This window comes from Manis javanica, chromosome 1 (assembly GCF_040802235.1).
Source record: "Manis javanica isolate MJ-LG chromosome 1, MJ_LKY, whole genome shotgun sequence".
NCBI classification, from domain to species: domain Eukaryota; kingdom Metazoa; phylum Chordata; class Mammalia; order Pholidota; family Manidae; genus Manis; species Manis javanica.
Genome location: NC_133156.1, coordinates 21,436,147 through 21,448,813, shown reverse-complemented (window position 1 = coordinate 21,448,813; position 12,667 = coordinate 21,436,147). Strand labels below are relative to the sequence as shown.

Genomic DNA, 12,667 nt, shown 5'->3' with positions numbered 1-12,667 from the left:
GCATTATACTTCCATTCGACTCACAAAGAAATAACTATGTAGTGTTAACATGATTAACAAAATTTTACACAATAAATAATAAACAAAGTTCCTTTTTACCCTATGGTGAGTACACTGCTCACTCTAGTATGATGAATCATTATTTATGCACTGAAGGAATTGATCTTATTCAATCTGAAAATGTCATAATTTAGGATGCACTTAGTAAAGTAACTCAATCTTAATTAATCTCTAATGGAGAAGTGGTTATCCAAGACAGGTTTATTCAATGAGGGAATATTCCACTGGAAAACCATTCAGAGAAATGTTTTTTGTTGTTAAAAAAGCTAAAACTTCTAACAGACTATTCTAGAAGAAATGTTTCAACTTTCTATGCAGCAACATTAGTGGGGGTCACAGATCAGAGATCACATGAATTTAAAGACCTTATGCTTCTGGAGTAGGTAAATTTTCTATTTGAACATGGTATATAAATACCAAACATATCAACCCAATTCATAGAAATATTTAGCACAGAGACAGGCATGCAGTAAATTCTCAGTGTTAAGTACAAAGAGTTTACATACTTCCTTCACCTCCTTGAAAATGCTCACAAATTCTTCATTGATGGCTAAACTTCTGCGTTCAATATCTCCACGTAAATTTCTTCGAGTCCGCAAACTATTTTCAACAAAAAAGGTTGAAAGTGCCTTGAGAGCTTCCAACATCTCCTGCACAATTGAGAACAGAAGAAAATTATTGGGATCAATTTTCGCATAATCTCAAGCCTAAATTTATTGAAATCATTCTCAAATGATTTGTTTCCAACGAACAATCAAAAAAAATTCTGGATAACGTTCACATTACTGAGCAGTAAACTTACTTCTGAAACACAGAATATACTTACTTGTGTACTGTGGCATATATACTAGGTCATTCATTGCAGAATAGTTTGGAATGGTATAGACTGGAAATAACCTTAAAGTCCATCTAAAAGGAATTGGTTAAAGAAATGATATATGTTTTTGAAAAGGTGAAAATTCTCTATGTACTTACATAATATGAACTTTAAGATACAGTAAGTGAAAGAGCAAGGTATAGGAACAGTTATACCAACAAGTATTAAAAATAAAGAGGACTTCGTACATGCGTATTTACTGGCTAAAGCATGAACTACCTCTGGGAGGATGCATGTAAGAAATAAGTACCACACGCAGCCTTCAGGCTAGGGGCAGAGTGAGTGGGAGCGGCACTTACAGGAAGGCCTCTCTCTAAGGGGAATTCTGAACTGAGGCCTGAGGGGTAGGAAAGAGGCATCCCTGGACGCAAAGCCTTTCACAGGCAGAAGAAACACAGTAACCAGACCCAAAAGAAGCAGGAAGGCCAGGGTGATTGAAGCTGTAGGAACCACGGGAGGTTTTAAGCAAAGTAGTAATGTCCTGTGCTTTCTACATTCAAAAGGTTATCCTGACTTCGTGAGAATGGATAGTAGGTGGGAACAAGAAAGGAAGCCAGCAGGTAGGAAGAAACTAAAATAACCAAACAAGGCTTGATAGTGATTTAGACCAAGACAGTTCTAGGTCAGATGAAAAGGAGAGGAGGTATTCCAAAAAAAGGTAGGGTCTATTCCAAAAAAAGGTAGTAAGTCTATATAGGACTTACTAATGGACTGAATGTGAGATGAGAAAAAAATGAAAGGCATCAAAAATTTAGACACTTCCTGCTTGAGTGGGTAACGGTGATGTTCTTTACTATCAGAAAGCAAAAGTTCTGGACACTGAGTTTTTATGATGTAGACCAGGTATATCCAGTGAAGGTGTCACCTAGACAACAGGAGCCCAGCGGAGATGTCAGGAACAGGCTGATACATCTGCAAATCATCACGCTTTTTGCTACTTAAGACCACGAAAGTAACAAGACTTCTCCTACAGAGAGAATATGGAGAGAGCACAGGGGCCTAAACCCAGGATACCCCATGGTACCCGAAATCCTACAAGTTCCTACACCTCAACTAAAAAATAAATTCTAACGGGCTTACCTTTCCATGTTTCTCTTACAATGTTATTTTGAAATATGGGCTGGGCTGACAGAAACGGGTAAAGCTTTTCAGTATGTAAGAGAGAGCAAACATATCTCTACAACTACAAATATTTATTGTACAAAATAAAATATAAAATAAAACAAGGCCATTTCTTTGGCTGTAGACACTGGCTCAAAGTAGAAGTCAGTAAATGCTGAAGGAACAGTCTCCGGTGCAAGTCACAGCTCCACCAGTCGCTAGTCAGATGTCTTAATCTAAGTACACTTCTCCCCGCACCTTATTCTTCTCACGGGTAAAAAGGAGACAGCGGTATCTACATCAGAGTAACTGTATTAAGTGAGATAATGAATGCCGGTGTCGGACACATTAAACAATAAATTGCACGGTGAAACTGACATGTAATAAGGGTCTGTGAGTGCCGGGCACTGTGCTGAGAACGGAGATGGACTCCTGAACCCTCCCCACCGCGGGCAGTGTTCCCAGTTCCGAAGTGATGCGGCGCAGGCGCCGAGCGGTTAGGGGCGTACGCAGAGCGCCGTCAACTTGGTGGTTCTACCTAAGAAGCCTGTCGTTCTGACTTACTACAATTTTTTACGCACATATCCTTCTTGGCGGCCTATTTTCTGTTACCTGCAGATTCGCCTATAAAATCCTCTCCCTTCTACATGCATTTCTAACGGTACGCTGGCATGACCCATCTACCTAGCGACTCAACGGTGCAGAGAAGGTGCTAGACAGGAGCTGGGCGCGCAGGGCCCGCACATCGCAGACACCTGCCAACACCGGCGGCGACGGCTTCGTGGCGGCCCGAGCGGGCGGCGCTTGCTTTGCCCTTTTCCCCCGGTGGAGCTGCTCGTCCGCCTCGCCCTCCGGGCCGGGCTCCCCGCGGGCACGGGCTCCGCCGCCCGGTCCCAGACCCGGGGCCTCCGAGGGGCAGGTGCTTTCCGCGGAGGGGCCTCCGCTTCTCGCGCGCCCCGGCCGGGCGACGAGTCCCTGCGCGCGGGGACGAGGGACGAGGGGCGAGGGAGCGGGCGCCGACCGACGCGCCGCCCGTGGCCGGTACCTTGTCGTTGTCCAGCCGCGTCTCCAGGATCTTACGCAACTTCCGCGACAGCGGGTTGCTGGTCGGCGCCGCGGTCCCGCCGGCCCCAGGGCCGAGGCCGTTGGCGGCCCCGGCTGCGGGAACAGCGGCCACCTCCCCGCCAGCCTCCGCCATCTCGCCGCGCGACACGCCCCCCGCCACGATCAGGGCCGGCAGCGCCGCAACTGCGCCTGTGCGCCGCGTGCAGCGCATGCGCTCGGGCACCGGAAGACGAGGACCTGCCGCCCCCGCCCGCGGGAGGAAGCGCGGTGGTGCTGCCGTTCTCGGGAGGCGGGGCCGGGAGGAAGAGACTCACGCGAGACTTGCCCCCAGCAGGGTCCGGTCGGTCGGCGCGGGGCGAGTTCAAGTTCACCGAGTTACGGTGGGGAGGCGGGTAAGGGGCGCAGGAGTTCCGGCCACGACAAAAGACCGCCTCGGGGATAGCGGCTCGTCGTGGAGACGTGTCAGTGATTCTGCAACATTAAAAATATTGCAGAGTTTATAAAATGTCCATATTTGCTCATTCTAAGTGATGTAAACAGTGTCAGGCTATAGTTTCGGATATTTTTTCCTTTTTTAATAGAGAAATGTCACCATATCTAAAAATAAGAAAGGGCGGAACCAGTCCCGGTGGGGGACAGGCAGACGCAGAGGCCGAAGGCGCGGGGCCCTTCCCGGGGGCGGGGCCGAGAGTAAGCGACACGACGGGACGAGAGGTAGGTTCCCAGAACGTCTGCGTCACAAACGTTATTGTTTCTTTTCTCAGTATCAAAATCTTCCAGCAGAATGAAATGTCTGAACCCCTTGCAAAGTATTTTTCTGACACCAACCACTTTGACTTTTGTCTTTAGTGTGCCTTACGCCCTATCTGTCCAAGAAAGCTGTGACCAGCACCCCTTGGCCAGTGGAAGTAAGGGGGCTCAATAACAGAAAAAACACCATTAAGACACAACATCCGGGCACGAAGTCAGTAAGAGATATGCAGGACTTGGATACATGTGCTCTTCAACAGGAAGACTCAATATTGTAGAGATACTGTTCCTCTTGAATGTATAAGTTCAAATTCAAGGACCAAAATTAACATATCAAAGGTATGCCATAATTGTGCAGATACACGTAAATAAATTTTAACTAAAACAGCGTCTTGTAGCGTTTACAAATATGCACAATCAGAATAAATGACAATGATAGTGGCCAAAGGGCGGGGAGTCCCAAAAGATTACATATTCTATCATTTCATTTTTATGAAATCTCCAGAATAGGTGAATTTTTACAGAGACCAAAAGTAGACCAGTGATTCTGGTGGAGAGGTTACTGAGAGGACCGATTGGGGAGTGACATCTCATGGGCACAGGTTTGTTTTGGGGGTGATGAAAAGATTCCAAATCTAGATTACGGTGACGTTTACATAGCTCTGTGAATATACTGAAAACCACCGAACTGTCTGCTTTAAAGGGTGCAATTATATGGCATGTGATTTATATCTCAAAGTTGCTTTTTTTAAAAAGGGAGAGGTAAATAGACAAAGCTTTAAAGTGATAAGAAAACACTAACGTGCTAAGTTTTTTAAAACTTAATTGAGGTCCAATTTAGAGAATTGTGCAAACATCACTATAATCTAATTTCAGGGCATTTTCACCATTCCAAAAAGCAAGCTTGCGCCCAGCAGCAGCCATGCCCAGTTCCCATCCCTCTGTGGCCTTCTCAGACACAGGATGCCTCCACAGCACCACTGCCAGTGCTGTTTGGAGACGGTGTTGCTTAAAACTTGACTTCCTGATGAACTCTCCACTGCCTATGGCTTTGTGTCACTTTCCCTTGTTCCAAAGCCTAGGTTGGATGCTTCCCCTTGGCAGGGCTTAGGTAACGGATTGGTGCCTATTGCCAGGGAAGCTGAGAAAGCGGACGATTACTTGAAAATATAAAGAATTGATTCAAATACTATGCAATGCCCATTCCCATACATACATACATAAATCCCTCCATCCACCAGTCTCTTCCCTTTAGTCAGGCAATGTGAGCATGTACTCCTCTCATACTTAGCTTAAAAAGAATGTCTTTGCATAATATAATTCAGTTTATTTACCACATAACCAAAACCTCACTTACCTTATCCCTTAAGGAACAACCTAAAATTTAATGTTTTTCTGCTCTGTTCAAAGTCAGATCTTTCTCTAGTTTTTTCTAATTCTTTCCCCAATACCATGTAACATATGGACTGAATTGTCATGTAACCACCAAAAACCCCTCCTGTGTAAAGTAGTTGTTCAAGAAAGAAGACAGACTAGGAAGCAGGGTTACATAGCGTAACTTTCTTTCTGCAAGTGTCACAGAGCTGTTTTTGGAATGTATGACTTCTATCCTTTCCATGACCCCTTTGCCTGCAGCCAACACGTAGCTGCCCCAAGGTCTCTCTGGTGAAGTGCCCCAAGTGTCCTGCAGAATGAGCCTGTGCCTTTGATGGTCTGGCTGTACTTTCCTTTTAGTTTTGCCCCAGGGTGTGGGAGGCCTAGGAAGCAGACAGGCGACTCTCTAGGCTGTGTCCTTGGCCCTTCTGCCTGTGTGTATACCAGAAATCCCCTTCCTGGTCAGGATCGGTCACTTGCACAGCCACCTAGCCCCCTTGTCTGTCTGCTCAGGGCCACCAGGAATCACATCGTCCAAGGCAAGGTGACCCTTTGCTACTCCTGGTACAGGTTCTCTTTCCTGGGGCCCTAATCACAACACCTAAGCTCTGCAGTAACAGGCACCTATACTTATATTTTCAGAAGGCAGAAGTCTAAGCAACAGAGAACTCCAGAGGCAGCCGCAGTGGCCGTGGCGCCAGACTTCTGGAGACGAGAGTTCTCCACGTGTATGAAACAGTGAGAGGAGCCTTCCTCACCCTGCCCCACCCTTTGTTCCTAGATCATAGACTCTGGCTATGCCAGAAATGGGACAAATGCTGATCTTTCAGGATTCAGAGAATAGCATGCAGCCTAAGCTTGGGAGGAGCCATCTCTGGTTGCTGGAGCCATGAGGCATGAATAGCTTCTGTCCCTGTTTTGTATGCTGCTTCATAGAAGAATGCTTCTTTCCATAGATATTACATTCTTCATTCACTGTAAAGCGATTTTTTAGGGAAGAAGCAATGTTGCACGCAAAATTAGGTGGTAAATAAAGCATTTGGTAAGCCAGTGGGTGGTAGAAAAAGAAGGCAAATTCAGATATGATGTCAGTTCACTTGAACAAAATATCTCTGTCCAATGAGGAATGAGACCTAATTATTCAGTGGCTGCTAGTCTCCCTGGGGTGTGTTAATATACTGGAGACTCAGGTTTGGCTGCAGCAGGCGTAAGGAAATCCATGTTTCTGAGTGTATGTTCTTGTCTCCATTTTATTTTGTTTTTGGGCCCAAATGAGCAAACATGGGGGTGGTTAGGAAGGAGGATGCCCGATGCTCACAGAGCTGGTTGTTCTGTTCATCTGATCATGGGGAACCACGTGGTCATTAATAGACCGGTTATTCCAGAGCGACCCTGGGTGGAAACCCGATGAATGGCTTACTCGTTGCCTGTCGGAGGCTGCTCAAGTCCCGTCCCTGAATGTGAGCTGGTTTTACTGTCTGCAGCACCAGTCATCCCACACGGCAGATACTAGACGTCCCCATCTTCTCCTTGAGGATTCGTTGCTACCAGACCAGAGAATCTCTGAAAAACTGGAGCAACAAGCCCAGGAAATAGGCAGAAACAGAGGGCAGCCATGTTGCCAGACTGTGGTCAAAAGTGCTCCCCAGGGTCGTCAGCTGAGGACGTCCCTGGCCGCCAAGCCGAACCCTGCGTCCTTTAGCTGATTCTGTACCTCGCACTGGCCACTGGCCATATTGGCACAAAACCACCTCCAGGGAAAATCCCCCTGGCGCCAGTTTCATGGTGTCCCTGGATCACGTTTCTGTGTTTGCTGGTTAGTTGGACCTGAACCGCATACCCGTGCTCTAGGTTTTTAGAAAAGCTGAGAACTTGAGTGTGAAATTTTTCACTTTCATTTGTGGTTAAATCGATTTCTCTGTGCTGTCTGCTGGTATTTCTCTCAGGGGCTTTAACGGAAAGGCCCCACGTCTCCCATCTGTCTTAGTCACAGCTTCCTGAGCCCTTGTCACTCTCTCCTGTTATTTGCCTTTACCGCTCATTCTTCAGTCTGTAGGCATGGAAGCCTCTCCCATTGGAACAGACCCCGATTTCTCTTTTTCGGATACCTCGTGAATCGTGAAACCAACCCAAATTTCTCATTTTCTTTTTTGATGAGGCATATTTTCTGCAAATCGTTCTCATCCTTCAGTTTGTCCTTAAAATTCTCCAATTTGAAGGTTTTAGACTAGAAAACTTAGCAATCATGAATGTAATGACTTCAAGCCTTCTTCGAATGCAGCAGGCAGAACACATGATGCGGGGCCGACTGGCTGAAGCGACGGTCAGTCTCTTACTCTTTCTCCAGTACGTGGAACCCAAAGTCTGTGTGCATCTCTCCTTCGCTGCCCGTGTCAGAGTTTTGGAGTCGCAAAGCAACAGACAGGGTGATTGACTGGAAGGGTCTGAAGGCACTGACAGGGCTGAAGGGAAGGCTAAAGACCCACCTGGGGACCAGCAGCGATAGAGGATTTCAGGAGCTGCAACACTTGGTGGTGGTGAGGACTTTCCCACGGGCACTTTTTTCTGCGTTTGCTTGACATTCAAAGTCTTGGAGGGAGTCTACTTTTGCCACATCCCCACCCACTGGTCAGGACACCAGGATTTATGATCCCCTGCTGACAGCACACAGCACCAGAGAGGTGATTCTGGTCAACATAATAGCTATAAATTGTGGTCTGTGAGACAGATAAGGAAGTAATCTATACAAGAAAGGTGCAAAATCTGGCTAGTAGAGATAGTAGAGAGATTAGTGACACCATCAGCACACAGAACTACTGGGGCTGTTCCACAGATTTCAGTTAATTTTGAGCAGACAGCAGAGATTAATTGCAACTGGGTGAGGTGGGCACAAGGTGCCATGCATCCAAATTAGGCAACTATATTTATGGAGTAGAAGTAAGAGCTGTGTCTGAAGTTGTAGTCAAAATAAAATGGCTAAGAAAAAGCCAGATGATATTGTCTGCAAAAAAATGTAAGGACTTGAACAGCCTCCTCTCTCTATGAACCAGCTTGGGGTATTAACAGACAGCTCAAGGGCAATTATTCTGTGAATTGCCCCTAGATTCCAGGTCCCTATCCATAACCACTAGCCATCGCTTGAAATTTTTTGAGTGAAGAAAGATGTGATAATGACTCTAGGAAGGAATAAAACGCAGCTGAGAGAAAATAATGATAAAGTCAAATCCTCGGAATCAATCAATTTATACATTTTGGAATGATGTGGGCAAATCCAGGTGACCACAGGTGCAGAAAAAAAAATGAAAAAGAAAATGGGAAATTAGAACAATATAAAATCATCTGAAAAATGTATGTTGCCTTTTAAAATATGACGAAGTCACAATTTATAGGGTTCGTATTGTGATTTTAATTTATTTAAATGCAACATTTCCTGGTAAAATTTTAACAGTATAAGTTTAAATAAGTCAGCTTTATGGATTTATTTAGACTTATGTATTGATTTGAGCCAGAGGTGGCCGCCAACTCTGCAGGCTCCCTGGAACGTCGCAGAGAGGGCTCCCTCGATCCCTCAGCACCGCGGGGCACCCAGCTGCATGTGAGAGGTGCCGTGTGACCCCGAAATGTGGGCTGTGAGGAGCCAGCATCAGTCCACAGAGTAAATTTTAGTCATGCTTAGTTTCTTCTATTTCGAAGATTAAATATTAGAACTAGATGGAGTATTGACATCTTCTCACAGCCCGGCACCTTCTCTTACACACCTCCCGGGGTTTGTGCCCCACTTTGGAGACTACTAGGGTAGAGAATAAAGTCCATAGAGCTGTCCCTGGCCTCCAGGTACTCTGTCATTTGATGCCAGACCCTCTGAGACGAGATCCCTGCAGCTCACTGCAGCCCTACGTTTGTTGTATGCTGCCCCTCAAGCACCCCGGGCCTGTGTTTGCAAACATGCCCCAGGGTGCACCCGGCCCCCACCCCTGCCCACCGGGAATGCTCTCCCCACTTGATCCCTGAGTCTCCACCCAGGCTTCTCCCTCTTGAAACTTCCGCCATCTGGGCACAGTCCCTTGTCCCTTCATCTGAACCATGTGCTGTAGAACTGAAAGGTCCTCTGCTGCCCGATTCATGAATCACATAATAGAACCAATTAGATCTTCAAATGTACTTGGTTGAATTGCTTTTTAATGCTCCTGTGTTCACTCAGTCCTCTTCCCTGTTTAATTTTGCCCAGTGTAATGGAAAGGAAATGAACGAACCCGGAGTCCAGCAACCTACCGTGTAAGCTTTCTAAAAGTGTTGATCTTTTATCCTGGGCACAGACGCATTAAGTCTCTTCAGAGTGAGGAGTAGGAACGTCTGTGTTAAATAGGAAACGAGAAAAAGAGAGGACGGGAGGGAGAGATGGAGGAAGGAAAGGAAAAATGGAAAGAAAGCAACAAAATGTTCCCTGTGTGACTTTTCCTGCTGCCCAGTTTGGGGAGTCTCTGATCCAGTGGTCTTTCAAGGTGTGGTTCCTCCACCGGAAACTTCAGCATCCCCTGGAAACTTGTTAGCAGTGCAGATTCTCAGGCACCATCCTAGACACACACAATCAGAAACCCTGAGGGGAGGCCCAGCAAACCGTGTGAACAAGTCCTCCAAGTCCCACCATTATGTCGTACATCTGCAGCCAATATAATATTGTATATCAATTATATTTCAGTTAAAAAAGTAAGTCCTGTACATGTCTCCGATACCCACTAAAGTTTGTGTTCTACTGCTCTGGGCTAAAGCATGTGTGGGTTTTTAACGAAGTCATACCCACGTAGCAGGCACTGAAGAGAAGTTTCATCTCTACAATATTTTTGTTCACTCTCTGATTCTTACAAACCTAGGGAGGTAGTGCCATATATATGTGTGTGTATATATATATATATATAAAGTGGAAGTTGTATTATGGATATTGCATTCTGCCTCATCAGTTTCCTAGCTTACAGTAAGATACCTTGAGGTTAAAGAACATGTGTTATTCACCTGTAACCCACTGCAAAAATTAGTATAATGCCTTACACAATCAATAAATATTTGTTAAGGAACACATAAATAAACTGTTCTCTTATAAAAAGCAATCTTTCTGTTTGGAATTTATAAGCGCATCAAGTTAGGGTTGTAGATCTTTAATGTTCTGTGGGTACATGTTCATCTCATGTTAATGCATGATGTGTTGATAGCTTAAATATAGTGGAAGTTAATTACTGCAAACAAGAAAACAATCCAAATTAAGTATCCTATTAATTTCAGGTCAATAGCATCATTTTCCTATACAAAGGAAAATCAGATTCTCATTTCCATCCCATGTCCTAAAGCATATTCAGTTAATCATGGTTGACAACATACTGATATCAAAATTATCATGCCTTTAGGTAAAAATCTCAGAAAATTTTATGTCATTCCTGGCAACGTAAAACAAACTTATGGTGGTCAGAAAATTGGAAAATATTTACTAATAACCATCCTACTAGAAAAAGCACATTACATTCTATTACTGAAACATGATGAATTTTGAGAATGCTAGGAAACAACATAAAATCAAACACAGACAGTTGAAAGCAATTTATTGCATGATCACAGATTTATGGCCTAGTTAATCAGTATTTGAATTATACGTATGAGCTCAGTTGTTAAACCATTTCTCTACCAACTACAAATTAATATTAATGAGAAATTCCATAGTGTTCAGCAGCAAGCATTCCGTCACTGTAATCATGGATTTTCATTTTAAATATTAATGCAAGGCAATCTTTTGGCAGCTTAAAGTAGTGGTCCCACAGAAGCAGTGAGATCTGAGTCAGGGGAGACTCTATCATTGGGGACTGGACGGAAGGGCTGGTGCCCAGTGACTGGTTTGCAGAATTTGAGCTGCACTCCGGCAATGGGCATGTGCTTATGGGAGATCGCTGCTTCCTAGCGAATAGCTGAGCCCTGCGGTAGTTTGCTTTCCAGCTTTGGGCCAGTCTGCTTAAAAAGCTGTCTGGGGTGCATCATTTTGAGCAAAAATTCAATCATGAGGCCAAGGAACAGGGCCACCAAAACCAGCAGACACTCTCTGCCTGGAGAGGGAAGGGCTGGAAGAAAAGACCGAGGAGTTGGCAGTCAGTGAGGAGCCACCTTTGTGAGGTTCCAGCATTTCGGTGTGAGAGGCCTAATGAAACATGGGCTGTATTTTTAAGCCCATCTCTACTCTTTCCACCTAAAGGAGGAAAAACTGCGTGCTCTAATAATCTCAGAGGACAGAAAACAGGTTTTTCATGAAGAGATTCTTCTATCAAGATGAGATGACTCCAAAGCCTAATTAATAGACAGGTTTTGAACAAAAAATGGACAGATCCTGTCACCCTAGCGGGGCCCCAAAACTGACCCCATCCCTCTTTGGGGTCTCAGACCTTGAAAACATCACAGATGGCGGTGATATACAAGGAGAAATCCTCTCTTAATCCTGCATAACTCCAGGCTGGCTCCATGGAGTCCTGTTTCTGAAGTCTATCACCTAATTTTTAAAGTAAAGTATAGGTACTGTTATTACTTCTGTCATTAGTAATAAAAAGCTTATAGATCACTTGCCACTGATGGGAAACAGAATTGACATAAAAATAAAAATTACTTATGAAGTACATGTCTACATATTTTGCCATGCTTGAGACAAATTTTTAATGATGAATTTTAAATTGATAATATCTTTTAAAGTCACTGAATTGATGTTCCTCTTTCCCATTAACATGATGCAATGTAAAATTTTTATAAACTCTAATGCATTACTATCACTTTTTCTAAATAAAGAAAAAAAACCCACAAAATGCCAGTGAATTCGTTTGAATTCTGCATGTCAACTAGCTTTTATTTCTCAAGAAATACATGTCAATTTACAGTGTAATTTTCTTCAAAAATAGAAATTAAACTTAATTATTTGTAGAAATTGTAATATCCTTCAAACAGTAAGAGATAATTTAAGTATAATGAACACTTTGTTAACTGCCTATAATTCCTTATAAGCAATAACATTAATGGTTTATTAATGAGGTTTTTCCACACCAGAGAGAGGAGAATAAAATGTAGATAATGGACAGAAAAATTAATGCATATTATTGAGTCTAATATTTCTATTTGTTTCCAGTGGGGTGCAAAAAATACTCTGATAAAGCCATTTCTTGTTTCAAGGTGTATGAAAAGAACAATGGTCGCTCTCTGGAACTATCATAAGTCAAGGTATATTGTTCAAAATAAAATCGTGAAGTAGAAGTTTTAATTTTAGACCCTAAGCCACAGCTTTTAGCTATTTCCTATCCTGGGTGGCTTCTTCCTCTGATCTATAAACTCTGCTCAGCTCCGTCCTACCCTCAGTCTTTACTATCCAGCAACTTACAAGGACCTGATGTTATCATTCATATTAAGGTTTACTTCACTCAT

The 12,667-nt window shown here is 44.0% G+C and overlaps 1 protein-coding gene across 2 annotated transcripts in view; it reads right to left on the bottom strand.

Annotated features, from left to right (window-relative positions):
• COG6 (component of oligomeric golgi complex 6) overlaps positions 1-3,337 on the bottom strand; it is a 55,482-nt gene extending 52,145 nt beyond the window's left edge. Inside the window, exons 1-3 of one of the 2 annotated variants that reach the window (XM_037011971.2) lie at positions 3,084-3,223; positions 887-969; positions 567-710 (exon numbers count right to left, since the gene is read on the bottom strand). In XM_037011971.2, the coding sequence (XP_036867866.1) occupies positions 567-707 (141 nt within the window). In that variant the 5' untranslated portion in view covers positions 708-710; positions 887-969; positions 3,084-3,223. Of the gene's footprint in view, positions 1-566; positions 711-886; positions 970-3,083 lie in introns of both variants that reach the window. The other variant, XM_037011970.2, reaches the window with a different exon arrangement.
• Between the last annotated feature and the right edge of the window lie 9,330 nt (positions 3,338-12,667).